General features: G+C 37.7%; 1 protein-coding gene and 1 long non-coding RNA gene across 3 annotated transcripts; both read right to left on the bottom strand.

Annotated features, from left to right (window-relative positions):
• Nucleotides 1-5,005: 5,005 nt before the first annotated feature.
• LOC131257858 (enhancer of mRNA-decapping protein 4-like) lies at nt 5,006-24,791 on the bottom strand. Of its 2 annotated transcripts, XM_058258777.1 has the most exons (12): nt 24,067-24,791; nt 18,967-19,016; nt 18,740-18,896; nt 18,040-18,258; nt 15,665-15,793; nt 10,676-12,154; nt 8,831-9,187; nt 8,616-8,735; nt 7,864-8,034; nt 7,345-7,509; nt 7,058-7,183; nt 5,006-5,578 (listed from the first exon to the last, which is right to left on the bottom strand). In XM_058258777.1, exons 1-12 carry the CDS (start codon nt 24,469-24,471, stop codon nt 5,270-5,272), a joined length of 3,687 nt encoding a protein of 1,228 aa, XP_058114760.1. In that variant the 5' UTR covers nt 24,472-24,791; the 3' UTR covers nt 5,006-5,269. The 2 variants fall into 2 exon arrangements, with proteins under 2 accessions (XP_058114760.1, XP_058114761.1); XM_058258778.1 differs by lacking the exons at nt 18,740-18,896; nt 24,067-24,791.
• Nucleotides 19,521-24,054, bottom strand: LOC131257863 (uncharacterized). The gene is made up of 2 exons (XR_009177671.1): nt 19,976-24,054; nt 19,521-19,939 (listed from the first exon to the last, which is right to left on the bottom strand). It is a non-coding gene; the product is annotated as an uncharacterized LOC131257863 (long non-coding RNA).
• Nucleotides 24,792-25,129: the final 338 nt, after the last annotated feature.

The following is a 25,129-nucleotide window of genomic DNA, read 5'->3' on the forward strand; positions in this document are numbered from 1 at the left end:
GGAGAGAGAGAGAGAGAGCGAAGTGGGGTATGGGGCATAGGAAAAGGCATAGGCTAGCATAGGCTCTCATGCCTTTGAGGGGAGAGGAAGATGGATTGTGCATGTCTTTGTTGACTAATAGGAAGAGAAAAGTATGTGAATGGATGAGTAGCATGGGTGTAATAGGTGATACGTGGGGATAAAGTAGGGGTAGTTTAAGTCTTTTAACCTAAGGTAGGTGTAGAGGGTATGGGTGACGGTGAGTGGGAGTTTGGGATTTTAGGATTATTAGCTTTTAGAAATTCCTTACTAGATTTTTTAGGTGGGCCCACACCACGCGTAAGTAGCTCAGCTCGCCTTGATTTACACATGCATGGGTTTTCTCTCACATCAAGTATTGCAACAAGGCATGCCATGGGATATTGAAATCGCAACACTCACGCGGTTGCTAGGGTACAAGTCTCAGGTCATGACAGTCTTATAACGATACGGATCTTACACAAATGAATATCATTTAGCTAGGTGAAGCCAACGTATAACAATCTCATTAGCGAAAGGCTCCTAAGAGATGATCAAAAGGTCATCAATGAAGATATCACATTCATAAAGAAAAATAAAGTTTGAGAACTTATAAATCTACTACCTGATCATTAAGCAATAGGAAATTAATGAGAACTTAAATTATTATTTTTATTTTTTTAAAAGGCAGATAGTGCAATGGACAAGTATGAAGTATGATTAGTTACTAAAGGTTTTACACATATCAAAGACGTTGATTACTAGAAGATATTTTCATCCATTGCAAAATTTTATCGATCCACATGATCTTGTCCATCATCGCAAGTTTAAACTTGGAGTTGTATCAAATGGATGTCAAAACTATCAAGCTAAAAATAAAGTCGTATCCTCGTAATGAAGTTGAGTAATTAGCTACGTCCTCAGTACCTATGCCAATGTGGTAGGCATCTTAATATATGACATGCTTTGTACTAGATCGGATATTAGTTATGTAATTGGCATAAGTACCTGTTTTCAAAGTAACTCGTGAAAATCTTATTGGCAAGCATTTAAACGTATATTTCACTATCTCAAAGGAGCTAAGGACTTGATGTTGTGCTATTGAGGTACGAATCTCAATGTTCAATGATTTTTAGATAACACTTGGAGTAATAACCCCAATGAGGAAAAATCACTTAAGGATATATAATTTTTCTTGGATGTGTCATCTCATGGTCGAGCAAAAAACATACATCCACAACTCTTTCATCGATGGAGGTTGAATATATTGCATGTTGTGCTATTGTTCAAGAGTGTGTATTGGTCCAGAGATTCTTTAAAGGTTTATATGTTCACTGGACATGCATAAGTCTGTATGTTGAAGATAAAGAACACTTTTGTCATTGACTTGTTGAATGATCTTAAATACCACAAAAAGTCCAAGCACATTAAGACAAAATATCATTATATTCGTAATCAAGTGAAAGATAAAAAAGTTATCTTCAGCCATATTCCCACCAAAGAGATGTTGGTGGACCCCATGACGGAATTTATAATTAAATAACATTTCGACTTTACTTCAGGGAGATGAGATTAAGAAGAGCTCAACCGATAAAGTTGTATACTGACATGATGTACCTTTTATCTCTCATTAATAAATATTTCATTTTTTAATGAGCATTGTTATTGACTAGATGTATAAATCATCGGCATTTACCATAAGATCTTGAGGGATTTCTACCATTGTTGGTAGGCCGATTGCCCACTTATAAGGTAGACTAACCTTAAGACAAGAGAGGTACAATTGTGACGATGTTCATGTGTTGAGGTGTGAACTGTCCTTTATTGTGAAAAATAAATGATGGGGATATAAATGATGAGATATTGTATCCATCTTTGGTCTTAAGAAATTAGATATTAGATTAATCAAAATCGAAAAAACATTATTGTTCCATTATTCTTCTACGTAATTAATATTATGACTCGATTAAAAGGTAGGTCATGAGGATATGATATCAGTCATAGCTCATACGTGATGACCTACATATTGTAGACCTGACATATGCTTAAAATATTCTAGTTTACGAGATAGATTGTAACCACAAGCGCAGAATATTATTATAGAATGCTTTGTTCGATCTAACCATTCATTGTGTGCATAGTTGATCCTATATACGACACTTTATGTCATTGGCTACCCTTCTTTTATATACAGGAGGATGAGATTGAGTTTCATTACTTGAATGTACGATGACGATAGCCCTTAGATTAACAGAACTTGGTTATGCTAGGAAGCAGTGTAGATTACAAATTACACATCTGCATATAGCCAGTCCCATAGATGACTATTTGTGTCTTCAGCTATCCTCTTGTTGTATATAAGATAATGAGATTAAGTGTTATTATTTTAGTGTACAATGACGAAAGTTCTTAAATTAGTCAACCTTTGTTAAGCTAGGAAGTAGCTTAGTAGATTCCAAATTACACATTTGTATAGAGAAGATCCTTTAATAGCTACACCAAGTTTTAAAACTACTAATAAGCACTTGAAAATTTATTTGCTTATAATATCTAGTTTTTGGTATATTTTTTGGAAATAATATTCTTTCAAAAAGTATATTTTTTATATTGTTACTTTACAATGAATTTAAATTAATGTTTGTGAAAAACTTAATTTTCTAAATAAACTCGATAAGTTGGATGAGTGTATATCTTGACCAATTATTTTAAATCGAGAGTAAACTCCATCTAGTGTAGTTAGGAGAACTAGGACAAGCAATACAAAAATGGAATTATTGAGTTGATGCAGGACATGAAAATTTAAATATGTTGTGCTAGATAACATGCTTTAGATCATACTAGTTCAGAAACAATCATACAAAATTCCACATCCCACATAAAGTCAAGCACCCAGCAAGGGAAATCTATGCAGGTCCAGGCCTACACATGCTAGGGCTGGATCAATTAAAATTATAGACCAAATAATGCTCAAAGGAAAGTAAATTCATCCACACATGCACAGAAATATTTTCCTAATCTAGGGGATTCATAGGTTTAATTCGAGAAACCCTAGGGTTGAGAAAAAATGGATAGAAATTGAAAATTTATGATAATTTAAGATTAGAGATAGGGAAATCAGGTGAGAGAGGAGTGAAAGAGAGGATAGAGAGAACCTGTCACTAGCCCGCGCGTGTGGACAGCAAGTTATGCCTAACGCACGTGCACTGATGGCTGGCCGCACGTGTGTGGGGCCCACGAACCCAAAGAAGCCCTATTGGGTCTGGTCGGCCAGGGCTAAGCCACACACCCACCAAGTTTCAGCCCGATCCGACGACCGGTCCGCGCGTAATGCTCCACCGAAGTTTCAGAGTTTGATTCTAGAAATCTGTTGTATAAAAGGATTGACTGCAAAATAACAATGGATTTGCAGGTTGGATGACTATAGGAAAAATGTAAATATGGATGGTAGGAGATAGGAGCGGTTTTGGATTGATGTGGCTTCGCACCACGGTATTAGCCCTTCAAAGAAATGAGGGCTTCGCACCCAATTAGGTTTTCACAACTCAAAAAGGAGTAGGAAAACGTAGAAATTTTATTCCAATCATCAGTAAGGGAAAAAGACTACAAGGGGTGCCTATTTATAATAAAATCTTATACCCCAAAACTCGCATCATATGCACACCCTATTACTTGAAGACAAAGTAATAAAAAATAACAATTAATCAAAGCAATATAAACCGTCCATGATATTCCTAATAACAATAATAAGAAAAATCCAAAGTGCTAGATTATTTAGAATAGTGGGCCACGATCATGAGAACCCATGAAGGGATTCACATGACGATTGGGTCACTCCAATGAATTAAAATGTAGTCCCTTAACTAAGAGGCCTTCCCTAGACGTCGTCATCGATCTAGATCGATGGTGGGGCCCTCCTCCTCCTTGCGTATGTGCGTTGGGGGGGGGGGGGGGGCGGCGTACTTGTGCACGTAATGTCTCCATCATGAGTACTAGTAAGGTGGTTACTTAGTACTCAAATATTTATGGGAAGATAACGGTGTTTCAACTAGTCACACGTTCTTGATTCTTATGATCATTGTTTTTTGTTTTGATCATTGTAAGACAAGCTAAAAAGAAAATCTATAATGTGCATGTCACACAATGTGATTGAGTTAGAGATGTTAGATATAGGCCCGTTGGCCCCACTGGTAAGTAATTACTAGTGGGTGAGTCTCACATATTTTTCTCTCTGATTTCTCCCTTTCTATTTTCTCTGAAAATTTAAAAGTTTAAATTTTTAATTCAACTAGGAAAGGTTGGAGATATGGGAGAAATCAAATATGATAGTGTTCGACCTACCTCATCCAAACTCCTCCCATATCCTTTCCATCCCTCCCTCTATGAAAATGGATGTATTCATTTGTTAAAAGAATTCCGATCTAGAGAGTTTTATGAGAGGAGATAAAAAAAAAAAAAAAAAGAGGAATAATACTCATACCTCATTTGGCACCTTGGAATTGGGTGTGATTGGAGGCAAATGCACGGTTGGAGGTAAATGAAAACACACTTTTAGTATGGTTTGAAATCACTTTATTTTGCCATGAATCAGAGTTAATTGGAAGGAAATGGATCTTTTGCCCCCCTTTAAAGGTAAGAGAATCCCACGAGTAACAAAGGTGTCATTAAGCTACTAATCTGTCGTACAATTAGCACTCTAATTATACTCTGAAACAATCCAATTATCAGTTACATCACTAAAATCCCACTAATTGAACAATCCAAATGGTGCAAACATTGGTAATTGAAATACATAGTTAAAAAGCATTGGCAATTGCTCGTATGTGATCCTTATGTTTGTGGCCCACCTAAGGCTCAGAATTTCATCATTTTTTTCGTGAAAATATATATTTCAATGGGCTTATTATAGTAACTCAGTCAAATATCACAGTCTAATTTAGGATATTAAAGCTGATTTAGTTAATCAAATTTAAGTTCTTGTGAATATACTAAAGAATTCCAGTACATCCAATTACAGGCATCCAAACACAATTTTTGGATTCCAGTGCATTCCAATTACAATCTGTCAAACACAACTAAGGATTCCAATTCACATGGATTCCATTTTAATTGTAAATTGGATTCCAATACATTACAATTACAAGGTGCCAAATGACCCCTCAGCTTTTCTCAAACACTCCTATTCTTTACACACGCATCCTCTTCCTAGTTTTCTATACAACCTTCCTACAGCGACCAGAAGTCCTTAACAGCTTGTGCACAAATGAGAAAGATGTCATTTGTAGCTCATCAATACTGAATTGATTAGATGCATGACGAGGGAGATGCTGCTTTTTTCAGCTGCTGTGGTGGTCAGGAGCAACCGCTGGTGGTACAGTATCTGATAAACCTGTTCAAATATAGGCTGGCCATGCACCGCAATCGTTGGGTCCACTGGATCTATCACAACAAGAACGTCTCTCATCCAATCTAGCTTCAGGGAGGTCTCATTTCCAATATTGCATGCTAGCTGGTGGAAAAGGGATAGCAGGACTCCTTGACTCAGAGGAAGAGGAGGAACCGATAGAATCCCTCGCAAATCAACCTGAAGAACGAGTAGGATAGGTATGTAAAGTTAGACTATTGAATTTCTCCATGTCAGGAGTTTTGAGAAGCAGTAACGATAGTATTATGATAAAACAAGCCCTTGTTATACATGAATTCCTTGTGGTCAAGTGGTAGACTTGAGTGAAGGTAACCTCGTCTCAACACTGAGGTCTTGGTATCGATTCCCAAGTGGAGTGTGGCTAACAGTGGGGTGCGTGTACTAATGTGCTAACCAATAATAATAATAATAAATCCGTTTAAAACATTGGTCAAAAGTTTGTTAAAAAACAAAATCCAAAAATGACAAAAATACAGAGAGAAGTTAGGTTTAACATGGTTCGAATTCAATAAAATGGAATGAAAAAAATAATAATAATAACAGCTATATATGCATGTGTTATACTTAAAGTAATGTTAAAGTAAAATTTTCAATTAAAATGGTTAAAATTTCTAAATGCATAAGCAACAATGTATATAGGTAATCGAATAGTGGGTTAATATTATCTTTTCCCTCTCTTAAATCCTTCCTTCTCAAGTATTCCCCACATAAATCGATCTGTCTCTACTGAAATCATCCACTGCCTGCCTATCTTCTTTAAAATCCAGAGTTCTAATTCGGTTTGTCCAAGAGAGAGAGAGAGATTTTCTCCATCTTCTCCAAAATAGGGTGTTTTAAAAGTTTGGTCAATTATAGGGTTTTTTTTTTTTACAAAGCCCATGATTGATTCTGAAGAAAGTGAAGGAGAGTCTTTACATATGGAAGGCCCTCATGGTTGGTAGAGTGAATTTTGATTGTTTACACATGGGGTCGTTGGAGGTGAATGATGATAAAGGCTCAATTCTTTGATGTTATCCGGGCCAATGAGAATGGGGGATTTCTTGGAGGCGGGGGCAAATGCCCCTTGAAAAGGCTTAATGATCTTCTTTTTTAGTATTTTCCGGGGCCAACTTACTGTAGAGAAGGTGATTCTAGAAACAATGTGCCCAGTGGCTTCCCACAACCAATTGGAGCCTTGGCCACCATCTGTTATGGTTGAGGAGATTTTAACATTCATAGGCTCAACATTTAGTTTACCCAAATGAAAAGGAGAAGGTAGTGTCATGGCCGATACCTCAGCCACAGAACATGTGCATGATCTGCTCTGTATGGGAATTCTTTCCCTATTATGTACTATTTGTCCTACTTCTTTGAAAAAGCCTTCACTAATTCTCAGAAAGAAAAAGAAAAAAGTTCTGCCATAAGAGATTAATGACAGGTAGAGAAACTTTTTTTTCCTTGAAGGATGACGATAATTCATTAAGCTAAAGAGGGGAAGAGAATTCCCAATACAGAGGGGAAGCTGAGGCCCGGATCTCACAAGATCAATAACCAGAGGATTAATGCTTCCGGAAGAAGGGGTAAACAAAATGGCAGGTACAGACCCAGTTGTGATTTGGTGCATGGCCCCTTAAATATGGGAATATCAATATTGCGTACCTGAGAACATAACCAGGACACAATGGTGACATCGCTTCTTTGAAGGGCTGAAGTGAATGCTTCCCCATACTTATGTTCAGATATTAATCTTGCCAGCTCTTTCTTTGGATCCAAAGGTGCCTCAACCTGTTGCACAGTCATGGCTTGCACAAAATCAGCAATACATAGCCTTCAAAACAGATAATATTCAATTATCAACTCACCTTCACCAAATGAAACACATTAAAGCATTACAACAAAGCACAAATAATAAAAAGAGGAACGCCAAGGTGATGAACTGGCTTTACCACGTCATGTAGCCCACCCAAAGATCCATCGCTTTGTTTTGTAGCCAAGGGATTCATCGCTTTCTGATTTGCTCCAGCTGCCATGAAAGCTAAGAGATTACGCTGGCCATCAGCTAGTTCACCACTTAAGGTTTGTGTGATTGATGATGCAGAGCTCATTGCATCCTGCAATTTGAAAGCGTAGTGAACAATAAAAGGTGAGTGAAGATTTATGCATAGATGCATGCACGTGAAAAATAGACAGACCCAAACGAGCAAAGAGCCTCTTGCATTTGCCCATATACAAGCATACACCATGGACAAAATCAGGGAGCACAGATGCATATGAAACATCCAGCTGAGCCCAAAACATCGATTTGTAGGTTAAGCTTATCCTACAAACATCTGTAGTTGATCCAGCTTCATGCAGAAAATATATATCACATCAAAGACAAAAGAACTGAGCTCCAGTTGTTAAGATGCAATTCTAAAAGTTAAGAAACCCATGCTAAGCATGAGAAAGGGAATTTAACATTGTACCCTCAAAGCAAGTGCTAATGGAGAATGTATGGATTCAAACTGCTGTTGTGCAGCGCTAGTCTGTTGAACCATCCTCTTCTGAAATGCAGCATCAACTTGCTCAAACATTGCTTTGCATGCCTGCTCAAATGCAGGAATAACTGAAGATGCCAAGCTAGCCCTTAGTGCATCCTGCATGAATTTTTCAGATAATGCTGATTAGTGCTAAACTTTTCACGAATGAAATGCACTTCCACATGAGGCATTTAATTATATTTGAGTTGGAGGTATTGTGCTGATTACTATTAATTTCATGGACAAATGCACATCCACATGATATGATACTCAATCATGAAAATGGTAGGTCTTTTCTTTATTTTGTCCAACCCAGCCTAGTTATAGGTGGGATGGGAAATTTTACAGCAAGCTAATCTGCTGATATGGTGATCCCCATCAAGGGATGGGCCTTGCCTTACTATCTCCCCTTGAATGATCCCATCCGACAAAAATGAACAGTAACAACTGAATATCAACATTTAACAAGGGCCAAATACGGCAGGAGGGATAATCTGATGAAAGGAATTCTACACTGCCCCCCACCCACCAGGAACCCACCCTATCAACACTTTAGATCACACGAAAGTGGACCCCACATTGACATTTTGTCAGGCTCAACAAAGTTGAAAAGAGAACTGTATATTTCCTATATTTTTCAAAATCTAATAAATATTACTTCCATATTTGTTCATCTACAGTAATTTATTCATGCATACCTGAAAAGCTTGCTTTGCAGATGTTTGGAATTGTGCTTGAATTTGTCTAGCCACTGTCGCTTCAAGTTTCGAGTTGACTGAGTTCTCCCACTGATTCACTGCCTTGTTTCCAACCCCTCTCTGCAAAAGGACACATCAATCGTACACTGATAATATGGAACAATAATAATAATAATACAGGTAAAATTGCTTGCATTTGACATGCGTAAATTGACCTGAAATGAATCAGCAAGAGCTGAAGAAACGGTCTTCTCCAAAATTGGGGTAATTGCGTGAGCTCCCGCTGGTCCTATTGCAGCAATTTCTTTCTTCACTGTCTCCTTGAACATAGCTGGCCATTTCGTGTTCATAGAGCCCGAGATTGAACTCGTTGTCTGCAGTAAGCGATCCCGCTCTAACTTCTGTTTCTTGTTCTCCTCTTGGATGCGGTCCCACAGAGCATCACAGTTCGACTTGAAAGCTTTCTCCATGCTCTGGCTGAGGGCCGCCTCTACTCTGCTACCTTCTTTTTCAACAGGAACAGCCACCAAAGCCATCATTTGCTTCTGTATCTCCTTTTGAGTGGTCATAAGCTGCAATGAGAGGATACCACTCCAACATAAGAGAAAGGTGATTTTTTTTTTTTACATATTTAAAGATCTCATACTAAAAAAAAAAAAAATCCAGCACAAACAGAAAACTTGCTGTGAATCATCTCAGAAATGAATCACTCATTTAGACCAAGAGAAATGAATAAAATCTACAAATCCCTGCAAGTCTACATACAATTTTATTTTATTTTTTCCTGTAAATAGATTTTATGAGCTTTTTTTTTTTTCCCCTGTATGAGCATGATCTAATAATAGTTACTACAATTTCAGTCTTCACGGATAACAAATTGGCAGGTGTGAGTAACATGCTCGCACTTAATTATGTGAAGTAATTAGCTCATTATCCATATTAAATGCAGACAAAAAATTTTGCATGGAAATGTGCAAAAAGGGTAGCGTGACCTGGAAAGAATTAAGTTATGCGCATTTATTAGGTAAATGAAAAACCAAACATAAACAGACCAGACTAGCCTGCATCGTGGTGAAACAAGAGAGAATCCAGGGAGAACAGCATATCAGCAAGCAGGACAGAAAATTGGGAGAAACTAAAGAAGTGAAATCCTTTAGAATGGACTATTGAATTGGATGTTCACAACAACGTTAGAACCATAATTCTTCAGATAGTGAAAGGGGAAATGTGACTGAGAGGGACCCAACCAAACTCGACAACCATAGTACTGGTTACAGAGCCACCAATAGTCAGTGTTAGTGGTAACTTGTCGTTGAAGAAACTACTCATGAGGACTTCCTCTCACTCTCTAGATTTAAGTACATTTTCTGTTTTTGATACCACATCCAATGTGACAAAAACAAGCTTTGTTGTTCTTTTTGTGTTCTTTTTTTTCATTGTCGGAGTTCTTATCTTTAAGAGAACAGAGTGATTTCTATGCAAACTAATATTTATTGAGATGATTATGCATGATTTTCTCTGTTTTGTTATGATATATTTGTTAGCAACAAGTAATTCGCTTTTGTTGGAAGCATGCAAATATTCTTTCCTAATATTGTTTCCCTTCAATGTTTTTATCATTTTATTTAATTTTTATTTCATGTTTAATTTTATTAGTTTAATTAAAATATTCACTTGTGTATGGAAATGTTCGCCTTAAATGTGTTTTCGGCAATCTAGTCGGACAGAGTAGAATTCATATGGCTACTCTCAAAAGTAACCATCAGATTCTCCTAGATAAAAGATCCAGTCTAAGATACTAAATCCTAGTCATATTTCAAGAAGAAGAAGAAGAAGAAAAAGCAGAAAACGGTCCAACGTAAGATCATCCAAGGAATAAGGAAAGACAGTTTTTGTACACATTGTGAAGTTTAAAGCCTCATTAATTTTGCTAGTTTCAAGAAATTTCCAGAATCTCAAAGAAAAACATGTAAGTTTCTCTTAGATGACCACCAAGGAATTTAAACTAAGATGCTATCTTGCACAAGGAAAATACTAAATCTGAAGCTTTAAACAATCACCTCTTTCATACTCTCCTGAAGTGCCAGAATTTGAGTCAAAATGGTCTCTAAGGAAGGACTGCCATTGCTGCTACCTGGTTCATTTGAAGAATCTGCAGACTTGGTAGGGCTAGTGGAAGGTGAAGATGGATTGACCACTTGGGAGGGTTTTACTTTCTTTTTCCTCCTTTTTCCTGCTGATGAAGGCGGCTGAGCAACTACCGTTGCTGCACTTGATTCAATTTCAGGTACATCCTTACTCAAGTCCCGAATGCCTTGTTGACCAGCATTCCAAGGCCACTCAAGCAACTCAGCAACGCCAACATCCTGAATCTGACAAGTTTCCTCCATGCCCGAAATTTCTGTAGACAATGAACAGCCATCTCTGGCCATCTCAATGCCAAGATCCAGTGCTTGGGTATAGAATGATTTTTCTTTTTTCTCCACATGAAGAATATGCTTTTCTCTCTGAGAATCTAACTCCTGCAGCTGATCCACCTCTTTAACCTCCACCTCTACACTCTCAATATCATTGATTTCAGCAACATCTTGAACCTTTTTTTTTCCCACTTTCGTGCCCTGGACAACAAGACTACTCTCAGAAGGAGAAACTGCCTTCAATAGTATTTCTCCCACTTTGAAAGTGATTGGAGGATTTGGTACCATAGAAATGTCATTTCGCCCAACTTCAGTTTTATCCATCACAGAGCTGTCATCAAAGGGAGGAACATCAGTCAACTTCATACAACCAACATCCACTCTCCTATCAACTGAACAATCAAGAACTGGTGGATCAACACAACGATCGCAAGGTGCGGGACCTTGCTCAAAGTTATTTGATGGGTTCCTAAAAGATTGTCTTCCTGACAACCTCGGACTCAGAGGTGGCAAAGCACTTGGGTTAGGTTCAACACTTGTAGTAGCCAATTCAAGTCTGGGAAGCTCTAGGGTCCCTGAAAATACAGGATACTCAGCTGCAGCTGAAACACTTTCAACAGGCATCTCAGTTGGGACATTTCCGCAAAATGGGTCAAATGCCGCAAAATCACTACCAGAAACCTTCTGAATTTCAGCATTCTTCAGTGGTGGTGGCAGGCACTGAGATAAATTCAAGGTATACTGTTGCATAGCCTGTGTCTGAACACAGTAAACCTCAACAACATGTTCCCCATCTGGTGAATAGTCACTTCTTCCTGTTAGACTCAAAATAGGCATTGTGACAGTAAACTCCACAATATAATCCATGCGTGTCGCGGTCGGATATGGCCCATATTCTACATGCACCGCATATATAGCATTTTTCTTGGCATTTGCAAGTAAAACAAGGCCCTGGTGTGGCAACACCACTACTTGGTTGAAAAAAGCCTCTTCAGCTCGAGTTTCGGCAGAACTCTTCAAGTCCAAGGTCTGAATGCACTGCCATGGCACAGAAGCACTAGGAAAAAACCACCCTTCACTGCCTGCTGAGGCCCACACCTTCACTTGTCGGTTCAGATGACCCTGAAAAAGAAATCAGAAAATAATTAGCACTCATTTGCGGGAAAATATATTCGTCCAGGCATTTAATAATTAATGTTTCAACCAGTAAAATCCTTTTCTTCAGTAGTAGAACACTGCCAGGTTTCAGAAACAAGAAAAAACACTTGAATCCTGATAGAAATCAGAGGTCTGCAAAGTGCACCGTGGCCATACATGACATGGTAACCTGGCATATGTATCAGTGTGTAGAACATCTGTATGCAATGATTTCCACCACTATGTCAACAACCTTTTTTGAGTCATGTGCAATAAAAAGCCAATGTGATGATCGCAACTAGTGACTTAAATATTGTATCAATCAATACTATCAATAATTCACATATGGTCGATACGATATATGGGGCGAGTAATTAAATCCCCATGTATTGTACAAAGTATTGCAATGCATCTCCAATCCATCAAGATATATTGAGACATTGCGATATTTTGCCAAAAACTCTTCAAAAAATTCCCTTGTATCATTGATGCAAGCAATACATTGCAATCAGTGTTTTAAATAGCAAATAGCATGTAGTGTAGTGTTCACCCTCTGAAGCATGAGGCATAAGCTACATAGCATGTAGCATAAGCTAAACGCTACTTCTAGTTTTTTAATCAAGGTTGCGCTTGGTTGCACCAATTCATAATATTCTGCACCAAATTAAACTAATTTAATAATGAAATTTAACAAACTTTCATAATATTTGGTGCAACCAACACAATCTAAAGTAATATGAAAGGGCAATGATTAAATATGAAGGTAAATAAAGAGCAATGAAACTGATTTAATATTGTTTCTTATATAATTTTACTAAAGGTATCGAAAAGATTAACTACTTTTTATTGAAAATAGAAAAATGTAACTAAATATGAAAATATTAATTGATTTTAATATCTTAGTGAAAAATAACTTGTAGTCTAAGCTATGTAGCATGTAGCATATGCAAATTATCATATAGCCTAAGCTACACATGACTTGATCTATTTTCATGAGCTACGTAGGTTGAGGCTAAGCTATGCTACGTAGTGTAAGCTATGCACTACATAGTGTAGCTATTTAAAACACTAATTGCAATACATTGCAATATATGTCGACGATACATTGCGATACATTCTCCCATTGGAAATTTGAAAAAAAAAAAAAAAAAACTCACAAAAATGAGGACCTGTTTCATACTTATATTGTATGATTTATAAATTATATGAACTTGTTTTGGATATAATTGCATCACTTCAATTAGACAAAGCTTAGTTCAGGATACTATACAAATGTTTTTTTTGGTGATCTTTTGAGGTCTAAGTTTGCAATCATCTCTTTCAACATGTCTAAAAAAATCCATCATTTCCCATTGCTTCCTCAATTAGCGATACATTCCCCAATACATGCGCTATTTCCCATGTGGTACCAATATGTTTCAATACCCCAAAGGTGTGATACATGCAATGGTTCTGATATTTAAATGACCAATCTTAACCATTGAATTGATGATCTTATTAGATCACGATGATCATGAGGTCCTATGCGGACACATTATTAATGTCATGATTAATATATGAGTCTATCTTAAACATATGTACCATATGTTAAAGGAGAGGGTTTCCTCCATTGTCCTTGTGAACTTGAGTTTGGGCACAACAGCTACTGGGCAAGGGAAAGTTGTGTTCCATGTATTTCCATGTATCTCAGTACCCTATTATTCCATGACCATCTAGCAAGGATTAGGACAAGCCTATAGTATTCTTATGTGGTCATTGTTAGTGTGCACACATACTTGTGTACACCTACGATCTATTATATATATATATATATATATATATATATATATAGAGAGAGAGAGAGAGAGAGAGAGAGAGAGAGAGAGAGGATTAAGTTTATGTTTCCTAATTTGTTTTAGTCTCTAATTCTTGTTTTGCTCATCTCTATTAGACTCATTGTAATCAGGATTTTAGTATTAATCATCTATAAATAAAGAATTAAGGAAGAGAGGGTGGTACATTAACACCCTTCTCTCATCTTCTTCTCTCTTTTTTGCATCTAGCTTTTCAGACATCCTTGTGAGGGGACTGATGATGAGTCGGAATGGAAGGTCTCCACCATTAAGCTCAACGACGAGTTGGTGCCTTTTCCCTATCCCACATAGGAGTATTAGTGTCCATGGATATCAGATCTTGTTATTAGGCTTGTTAGATACTTGCAATGGAGGATTAATTCAAGTCTCTAGATCAGGAAGCAATCATGCTTGGTGCAAATCGACTTGCATATGTACAAACTTTGACTAGTCCTTAGACCTAAGGACATATGGGGAGTTCCAAGTTTTTGATATAATGTGCTTTAGCTAGCCTCATGAAATCTATTGAGTGGCTCGCATTTGGGTGTTGCTGGGAGGACATAGTTTAGGTCCATATGATCTAACAAGGGATCCACTGGTTGCCTAGGAATATTTTTATGGCTAAGATCTTTTGTTTTAATCTTTAAAAGGTTCTAATTACACTTGACAGTAGTTCAATTATTAAGATCTTGTGGTTCACCAATTGATTTGCATGAGTATTGGATCAAGGGTGGATGGTCATGATTAGTGGAGGGATTTGGTCAATTTGGGTACATGGATGGGCAAGATTGCGGACTTTTGATGTAGTGGGACATTATAAAAAAAGTCTATAATGTGGCGGAGCACCATGACTGGTGTATCCTATGCCAGAGGGAATAGAGAGAGAGAGAGAGAGAGAGAGAGAGAGAGAGAGAGAGAGATGCCCTTGGATGTCAAACACCCTTAGGCTTCACCATTGAAGAGAGAGAGAAAGTAGAAAGAGAAGTGAGAAAAATCTCTCCGCCACATCCACACCTTCACACGTGTGACAGTCCACCCTTGGACAGCTCTCTGCGCTTCCTCAGCCCTACTCGTGGGTTGTGTGTAGGCTCTCGATCTCCTCCTCATCTAGGGTAGATCTGGGAGAGAACCACCTCGGTTGAAAGTACAATATCAGTATTTTATATGGCTTTGAGCAGTAGAGATCTACAATTAATCCTAATCCTTTTTTATTTTTATTGTAGAAGCTTGAAAATATCAAGATGGGATCCGTAGAACTAGGTTAATAACAAATCTTGATGACTCGAAAATTTTAAATTTCACTGCGTTTCGAGAAACTATGACAGGCTTGGCCTAAAATGCATGCTTGGCTCACGGACTTTTTCAGGGATTAACTACATGGTTGGGGACACAGCTCAGCCAATCATGTGCCAAGTTGGCACAATGGACAAGTGTAGATTTGTGTGTGGAGAGGTTCATGTGGCTTAGTAAAATGCAAAAGATCAACACACATTACAAGCAATTTAACTTTAAGAAAAGTTAATTTTTAAGGATCTGAAGAATATTTACATCAAAAGGAACTATTTACAAGAAACACTAGAAATTACAATTCAAAAGCAATGAAGAAACACAAACATGTTAGGAAAATATATCATTTAAAGGTCAGAATCCACAGAGCTCGTACCGCTGTTTCAAGAACAATGTGATCAGGGCAATGAGGTGCTGTCAGGAAATTAACTGAGGTAACAGGTTGGCCATCGTGTGGTCTCAGTGTCACAAGGGGCACAGCCATCCAGTCCTCCCAAATCTTTACCTGTTATGTACAAAGAAATTTCATAAACCAAACAAGGAAATTGATATTTCATGGTCCCAAAACAGGAGGAAAAAGCAAAGAAACAATAGCAACATCAACAATCTTATCGCATGAAGAAATAGTAATACATGCATTCAGATGTATGCACTGTGAGAAAAATTCCTATTTGACTCATGGAAGGCAATCATCTTCACAAAAACCTAGCTCGAATACTTCCTATTTTGTACGCATTTGATTCACTACATGCAATTGCAGTCTCAATACTTTGAAAGGATTAGAGCCTAAGGTTAGGAATCTTAAACCCAAATGAGGCCGATGACAATAGATAGCTTCATAGGATTAGGACATCTTAAGTGAAAGAAGCTTTGACAACAATGAAGATAAGAAAGGCCCTAGACCATATGGTATACCAATAGAAGTTTTGGAAGCGCATGGGACATGTTGAATTATTTTGGTTGACAAATTGTTCAACAAGGTTGTAAGCTCAAAGAAAATGTAATATGAATGGAGAAGAAGTACCATCGTAGCCATTTATAAGAGTAAAGGAGACATACAAGTTGCATTAACTCAGTGTTTTAAGTATCAACGATATCAGCCAATATATCCCACGATATATCTTGCATCCCACCTGTGCAATACAAAGTGCAAAAGTAGTGGGATATATCCCACATGTTCGATCCAGTGAGCATTTTCGATTTTCGACCCTTTTTTTCTATAAATCATGTTAAATCAGTGTCAACTTGTTACAAATCCATGATTTTTCATGTTTTGCATGAAAAATCATGGATGGGAGGGCAATTTCATCAGCCTCTCTAACAAAAGTCTGTTTTAACTCTAGTACTGAAGCATACAAGACATAAGGAAACACAATGGGAAGAAAACACAATCAGAACTTATTATCTCTACCTCAAATGCAAGGAGGCCAAGTAAAGCTGGTCCACCTTCTTCGGTATCTTTGACATTGATTTAGCTCTCACTGGTCCAGCTGTGGACCCTAATGATGGTAGGAGTGGTGGGCCTATTAACCCTGTGGGTAATTGCAAAGCAAAAACAAAATATCTTTAAAAATCTCCTCAGCCATCTCTCTAAGTGGCTTCTAAAATAAAGATGACTTTGATTACTTTGACTTCTGAGGAAGAAGTCAGAAAGATTCCTAAACCTAGCCGAATTCACGAATGGCAGGGAATAATCGATGATTTCCAGTATCTTCCCCTTACATGTGGTCTTTCGATAGCTAATCCCCCAAGTTACTAGAGGCTTAACATCAGTACGAGCTCAATGGATGATCCCAGGGTTTCAGGGATCAAAGTGCTAAGAGAATAGCAAGGGTCAAGGTTTCACTTTCTGGGCTAGTCAGTGTCAGATCATCAAATGGGGTCAAGTTGTTAGTGATCAAAATAGGTTTTGAGAGATTTGGAGTCAAGTGGGTGGGTGCCTAATGGTGGAGTTGGACCCTCACAATGTGACTGCTTGCATTTCGGGGAAATGTTCCTCTCCTTGGTATATTTTGTTTTCAATAGTCGAAGGATGTATACTTTTCATTATATTCCTAGAGCCAAATTGTATTGCTGACTCTCTTGATAAGGTATATAAGGAATGCACAGACTTTCTAGGTATACTGGATAGGGGACTCATCCATTCTCTTGATGTATCTTCATTCTCTATCTCCCTATGGGCTTTCTTAGTAATCATTTTTTTAATGGTAATCACACGCACAAACAAGCACAGATGCATACAAGCACGCACAGCGCACACACACAAAATATGGCAAGAACAGAATTCCCCTCAAGCATAATTAGCAGAATACTTTTTCCTTTTCTCCTTCACCTCAAGCTCTGAGAAACATAGAAGCAGACGAACCAAGTAGTAGTCTCTATATAAGAAGAGGAAAAACTATTTCGGTCCTGAATCGACAATATTCAATGGTTATGGGCACAAACAAGGAAAGCTGGTACTAAAGACAAAAGCACAAAGGGAAAACATGAGAAGCCAATAACATCCAAATTACATAGTTAAATACCATGCCCAGGGCCTGCGTTTTTCAACAGAAATTCAGGGAATCTCGGCAAAGGTAATGTAATCACCCTCAAAAGCACAAACAGAAGTGAAAGAAGGCTCCAGTGCAAACAGTGCAATGCATAGTTCAAGACATTCTAAAGTGATTCTAATAAGAACCCATCTCTTGAACACAGAACCGACCTTGCAAGTAACAAGAGCAAGAAAACAGTTGCAGAGCAAATACAAACCGTGCCATCTGTTGATGCAGACACTAGGCGAGTAGTCATCCACTGACACATTGATAAGTCAGTCACTTCCCCCTCATGATTACCAACAAGTTGGACACCATCGATCAGCTTCTCAACAGGGCACTTGATAGGTTGCTCTGCCAAAAATGCTTCACCTTTCCTGACTTTTGTTGTATCCATTTTCAGAACACGATTTCCAACCGCAACAACCAAAATTTCCTGAAAAATAAAATTGCCAGATATATATAATTAAGAGATTTGCCTAAGATAGTTTGCAATTAGCACACTGGAAAAAGAAGAAGAAGAAGAAGAAAGAAAGAAAGAAAAAAACAATCACTAACACCTGAATAAATCAGACTGGTTCAAGCTATGATACCAGAAAACTTGCATATGCTCAACATACCAATACCATACCATATCGATAATTGATATTGGTACCGGATATGCAAGGATACCTGTAAGATACAGATTAAGAATTTCCTGTGGTATTAGGTTTGGCATTTCCAAAGTACAGAACTTTCAATTTTATTATTGTGTTGAAGTATCAGATGAGATACCCATCAGTGTCCTAGCTTTTCAGAAATGAGGAATGCATCTCAGCTCCCTGTATGGCTGTATCTGGGTATCATAGGTCCCAAGCTTCCCAAAGAAACATTCAACACATAAAAATTATCTACTGCCATAACAAATGCATCATTACTTGATTGATAGGGTGCCAACATATGCGTGGATGAAATGATTCCCCATCTGCCACCATATGAATGGCGATAACGACTTTTCCAGTTATCTGTGGCTTATCATTCTCATCAGGACCTTCATTAATCTTCCACACAAAGATCCTTCCATTTATGCTTGAACTGAAAAATGCAACCAAATTTCCAATAAAAACCAGATTAAGTAAATGTACTAGTACAGACAAAGAAATACCTGGCCAAAAGGTGAACATCCTCGGCGAAGAAAGCCATGTCAGTGACCCTCTGACAGAAATAACGATCAAGTCAAAATGGGTGAAAATCAACGATCCAAAAATATAATCAGTTTAAGAATAACAGCTCAGCTTGAGTACAGCATCAACATGAAGTTGTCTCATAAACCCGGCCCATTTTTTTCCAGGCCTGAACCTGGTCCCTGCCCACAGGCATCAGAACCATGGGTTGAGATTGCATTCACAAGACATATCTGGGTCAATTTTTATTTAGCAAAATCAGCATCTTCACAAAACAAGGTCACTGCCTTATAAACCTAACAGCCTCAGCGACTGAGCATGTCCGAATCCATGATGCCTGTGGTACTTAAAAATAGGTAACACACCGCATATCTTGTTAGATAACTTCAAATTATGAGTTAATGCTATATCCATGTCTCGTCCATGGCATATACATGCCATATCAGGGTTTCACAGGTGCAAACGTGTGAATATTTCACATCTATTTGATACAATTCGAATTTACTTCAGCTTGAAACATCTTTAAAAAAAAAAAAAAACAATTAAGTATTAATACATCATGAAGGCTAGCAAGGCCAGATTTAAGCAAGACTTTAATGTTTTAATCATGAAAATGATGTATTAGTAAAAGAAACAAACGTACAACACAACTACAGCCATCGTCACAGAAGCAAGTGGATAGAATTGACATTGACTTCCAACAAGTTGCTCTTGTGCACATTGTCATAATCTACCAAATTATTGACTGTGTAGCTGATGCAATCAATGGCATAACTGTCCAACTGGACCAAACCCAACACTCTCTTCTAAAGGAACACTAACAGACTAACAGCTTGAGGATAAGAAACATTACACAAGAAATTAACTTAGAGGGTGTTTGGATGGAAGGAAATAAAACTGTGGATAGTGAAATGTAACCTGGAATCCTCAAGAAATGGAAAACCATGGATTCACCTGGAATCCTCAAGAAATGGAAAACCACGGATTCACCTGGAATCCTCAAGAAATGAAAAACCATGGATTCCAATTTTCTATCTAATGTTTTGTTTTGAAGTCCAATTTTACATGGATTTCACGTCAGTTCTCTCATGTCATGTGTCTTCTCTACCTTGGAAGTCAACCTAACATCATTTTTGGGAGAAATGAATGCCCACGATTTTTTAGGAAAAGCTCGAAAATGGACATTGGTTTACAAGGTTACTTTCTTCCTCAAAGGAAGAAGTGGATTTTCACTGAAACTGATTTCATTTCTAGGGTTTTCCACATTCCCAAGAAACCCTGTAGAGAAGTCATATGGGGTCATAGGATTTTCATATTATTCATAAGTGGTACAATACACCAATACTCAGTACTTCCATAATCTGAAACGTCAACTTTATTGTAAGCTGTTTTTATATTCAAATGTGATGTGCGATTCTTCCACATATCCAACATGAGTAATTTAATAGTAGACAAACAACTACTAGAATTGAAGTTTTATTAACTGCAGGTTTTCTGCTGTAGCTCTTTCATGCCAAAAGGTACAAATAGAAAAAGAAAAAATACATTTAACTCGCCAATTCAATTTTCAACTACATTTATGTGGACCATCCATGCCAAAAGAACACAAGAAACATGATGCAACTCATCCAAGCGCGAGTACGGTCATACTCACTGGAATGTGTGCCAACATCATACACATGAGAAATTCAGTCCATTCATCAAGCCACCCTGATTGTGTATCTGACTTGGCCCAAAAAAAAAAAAGGCCAACTGCCTATCAAGTGGGCCAAACTTGGGCATTGAATGTGTATTGTTGGACATTTCTTTAAATATCAATATTTTGGCATTCATTACACACGCAATGAAGTTGTAATAGTAGATGTTGCAGTTTCAGGAATCATTTTTTTCTCTAACCCACTGGAGCAAAATCCATGAAACAGATCAAGAAAGAAGAAACCCACCATATACTTGGTTCTTTCCATTTCTTTTTTTACAAATATAGACTCACCTCATCGTCCATTTCATTAGTCATTTTGTTATGTTAGAAATTGAGCCTCCACATGCCGCCTAATTCATCTTCTTCTTCTTCATCAAAGCCCTATCCCAACTAAATGGGGTCAGCTACATGAATCATGTCCTACCATTCCACTCTATCGAGGGCCATCTCCTCAATTAAACTATTGGTCATCAGATTTTTCTTACAACCTCCACCCACGTCCTTTTGGGCTTTCCCTTGCCCTTTTCGAACCTTCAACTTGAACCAACTCACTCCTACCCTGAGCAATCATTGCTCTCGCCATCCAAATCTACTTTCCCTCATCTTGTTACCTATTGGTGCTACTCCAAAGTTCCCTAAAATGCAATCATTTTTAATTCTATCCTTGTCTTGCCACTCATCCATCTCAATGTGCTCATTTCAATCACACTAAACCTATGAACATGTTGTTCCTTGACTATCCAACATTCTATCCCATAAACATGGTTGGTCTTATAGCCACTTCAGTTTGATTGGTACGCGGGGATCACATATAACTCTAGAGGCACGTCTCCAATTCATCCACCTAGCTCTAATTCAATGAACAGCAACCTTCTCAATCTCTCCGTACTCATGAATTACCAACCCAAGATATTGAAAATGGCCATCTTGGGGTACATTTTGGTCAGAATCTTAACTAATTCCTTGTTTCCACTCCTATTGTTACTAAATTGCAACCCATATACTATGTTTGTAATCTTAACAAATTTTAAAATCTCTAGATTCTAAAGCATTCATCCATAGTTCTAACTTTGCATTTACACCCTCCCTCATCTCGTCAATCAAAACGATGTCATCTGCAAACAGTATACACCATAGAACCTCTTCCTGAAAGTGATGCAAAAGGATATGGGTTTAATGTTGACCCTTGGTGTAAGCTTAAAATAATAGAAAACTCGCGTCTATGCGCTAGTGATCTTATATTTGTTATCACTTCCTCATATGTAGCCTTAGTCATGCAATATATCCTCTTGAGAATTGAGACTCCTTTCTTTCCCAACACCCACCAAATCATCTCTCTAGGGACCCTATCAGATGCTTTCTCCAAGACAATAAAGACTGGAAAACATTCCTCTACCTATATTTCTCCATCAATCAAGTAGGAAATAGCCTCAATGGTTGACCTTCCCATCCTAAATCCAAACTAACTCTAATACATTTGTCGCATGCCTTAATCTTTGCATAGTCACTCTCTCTCAAAGTTTCATAGTATGACTCATAAGTTTAATACCACAATAGTAGTGCAACTCTGTGCATCTCCTTATAAATCGGCACCATGTAACTTTTTCCTCCATTCATCTACCATCTTTTTCAAACTATCTTGTTCAATAACTTTGTCAACGAAAATATACCAATTCCTCCCGTGCACTTCCAAACCTCTATTGGTATAACACATGATCCTTCAGCCTTTCATATCCTCATCTTTCTCAAAGTTTCTTTCACTTCAGATATCTTAATCCTACAGAAGTATTTTCGAAAGATAATACTTTTGTATGATTAAGATATCTGAAGTGAAAGAAGCTTTCAAAAAGCATCTATATAGCCTTTAGCCTCATTTGAGCTTATGATTCCTCCTATTCCTAAGTTCTCACTTCTCAGTTAACGTCATTTAACAAGCTCTAAAGATAGTTTCTCCACCTTTCCTTGATCTTATCGTCACTCTTAATACATCCGGCATGATCAAGGTTCCTTATCTTCCTATCTCTCATGTTTGCAAGTTTGAAATCATCCTTCTCACCTTCTCATCCCAAATCCACTGTATAGATCACATATATGATATACCTTACATTGAGCCTCACTACTTTCTTAGTTTTCTTTTGTTGTTTCTATATACTTATAAATCTTCTAGTCACTTACTATGCCAAGAAACATGATCACCTCTCACTAAATAGCTTTATGGACCTCATAATTCCACCACCAAGTTTCCTTATATCAGTGGTTTTTCCTCAAGATACTCCTAAAACTTCTTTGGCCACTTTCCCAATGCACTCTGCCATCTCATTCCACATAACATTAGCTTCTTCCTCAACATCCCTCTTCCATCGGTTTATTACTAAATAACATTGTTTTCTCTCCTTCCAAATTCCACCACATCATTTTTGGACACCTATTGATTTCACAACCTCTCTTCCATCTCTTCATGTAAACATCCATAACCATTAACCTTATATTGAGTGGTGAAACTCACCTGATCTAAAATTGCAAACTTTATATATTCATCATAGTCTTCCTAAGTAGAAAGAAGTCTGTGTCTTGTATACAATCCACTATTGAAGGTTATTAAATGTTCATCTCTCTTTTATAAATATATGTTTGCAAGATCTAAATCATACCATAACTGGTGTTGCTTAATTGTGAAATTAAAAAACAAAACAAAACAAAAAAAACAAAAAAAAAAAAAAAACACTGCACAGTGACAGGGGACAAAGTTGGAACGAAACCTATGACCCGACAATGTGATTCATACATTAAACCATTATGGTAAAAAACTCAAAACCAACAACTAAAATAGGATTTTGCAAGCAAAGAACATAGCACATGAATAATCCAATTTCAATACCCAATGCATCAGGAAAATTTTCATTTGATTTCCACATTGTCAGAGCAATTCATTCAACCCTAGAACACAATCATACAACAACACAAACCAATAATCCAATCATCAAATAAAATAATAACATAAATGCTACTCAGTTCATCATAACAAAATTCGATTAGTAAAAGCGAAAGTACTTGAAATCACTCCCACTCCATCATTAACAACAATAAATTCATAAATCGCCATCACGGCAAACCTTAGTCAGTTAAACAGATGAGATGGCATTTTGTACAGGTGAGCCCAGCAACCAGTTATCCAGAGCATTTATCTGGTGGACCCCACCATGGACCAAAATCTGTAGCAAACTCATTCAAGTGCTCAATTTGACAACTGATACAACAAAATCAAACAATAAAATCTCACAAGAATTACAAAAATGAAAAACTAATCTGACATCATTTGCATAGTCCAATCCATATAAAACAGAATCAAACAAAATTCAAAAAAGAAAAGCAAGAACCCAACCTGGGTATGACCATTAAGCAAACATCTCAGTGCATTGTTTATATTCAGCACCCGAATTGAACCCGGCTTCAGTCCGTAACAAATATAAGTCCGGTTCACCGCAATCTTCCGTCCAAGAACTAATCCAGAATCCGACTCACACATCGCGAACGGCATGGCCTCAAGCTGTGGCTGCAGTTCCCCGGGCAATCGCACATCGATATCATATACGACCCGGTCACCGACCAAGTGCCGCCCCTTAGGCAGCTTGCTGCCTGGCGCCTGCACCGACGCCGATGGGAGCATTGCAGCCTCAGCTGTTTCTACACTCATTTCACTTCCTACAGAATCCACGAAAACCTCTCCTCTTTTAGATTCCGGATTGGAAGAACTCCAATTCATCATCCTCTTATAGAACGCTCGCATTCTTGATTACTTGAAGAAAATGGTTAGCTTCTTCTTCAACTGACCTCTCCTTGCATTCCCTCTTTCTTCACTCCTTCCATTCTTCTGAGCTACAACTACTGAAAAAATAATAATAATAAAACAATTAGCATCTTCCTTTGTATTTCTTGGATTGTTTCCCAATTCCTTTGTGGGGAGACTAAAGGAAACAGAGATGAAGCCTCACAGCCTTAGGTTGATCTGGGTTTTATTATAAAGTACAGAAAATCAATTACTTTTTCATCTTCTTCTTTGGTTGCTTTTACTTTTCTGTCTTTTTCAATTTTTGCTTTTGTTTATTCCGGAAGCCACCAGATGCGATCGACATGGCAAACAGTGTCTTTGGAAGCGGATTGGCTCACGCTATATAGCTGCGGTATTTACGTCAGTAACTTATGTGCGTCTGATCATTGGTTATGTGTTATATCCAAACCGTCCATACATTTGACGATCTCGTATTAAGCTTTTAACTAAAAATAAGACAGATCTTACTATCAAGTGAACGACACTGCAAAAAACAGTGGGGGATTGAACGTGTACCATCGACACCCTTTTTCGGGTCATGGAAGTTTTGGATAAGTACGAAATTTGTTTTTCCTCTTCGATCAGGTTTTTGTGACCTCGTGAACAGATTGGATGG

Source organism: Magnolia sinica, chromosome 10 (assembly GCF_029962835.1).
Source record: "Magnolia sinica isolate HGM2019 chromosome 10, MsV1, whole genome shotgun sequence".
Taxonomy (NCBI): Eukaryota; Viridiplantae; Streptophyta; class Magnoliopsida; order Magnoliales; family Magnoliaceae; genus Magnolia; species Magnolia sinica.

Coding starts and splice junctions, on each gene's coding strand:
- LOC131257858 (XM_058258777.1), bottom strand. CDS start 24,471: ATGCGAGCGTTCTATAAGAGGATGATGAATTGGAGTTCTTCCAATCCG. Junction 18,897..18,966: donor GATGTTCACCTTTTGGCCAG/GTATTTCTTTGT, acceptor TGCATTTTTCAG/TTCAAGCATAAATGGAAGGA. Junction 8,035..8,615: donor CTGCAAAGCAAGCTTTTCAG/GTATGCATGAAT, acceptor AAATTCATGCAG/GATGCACTAAGGGCTAGCTT.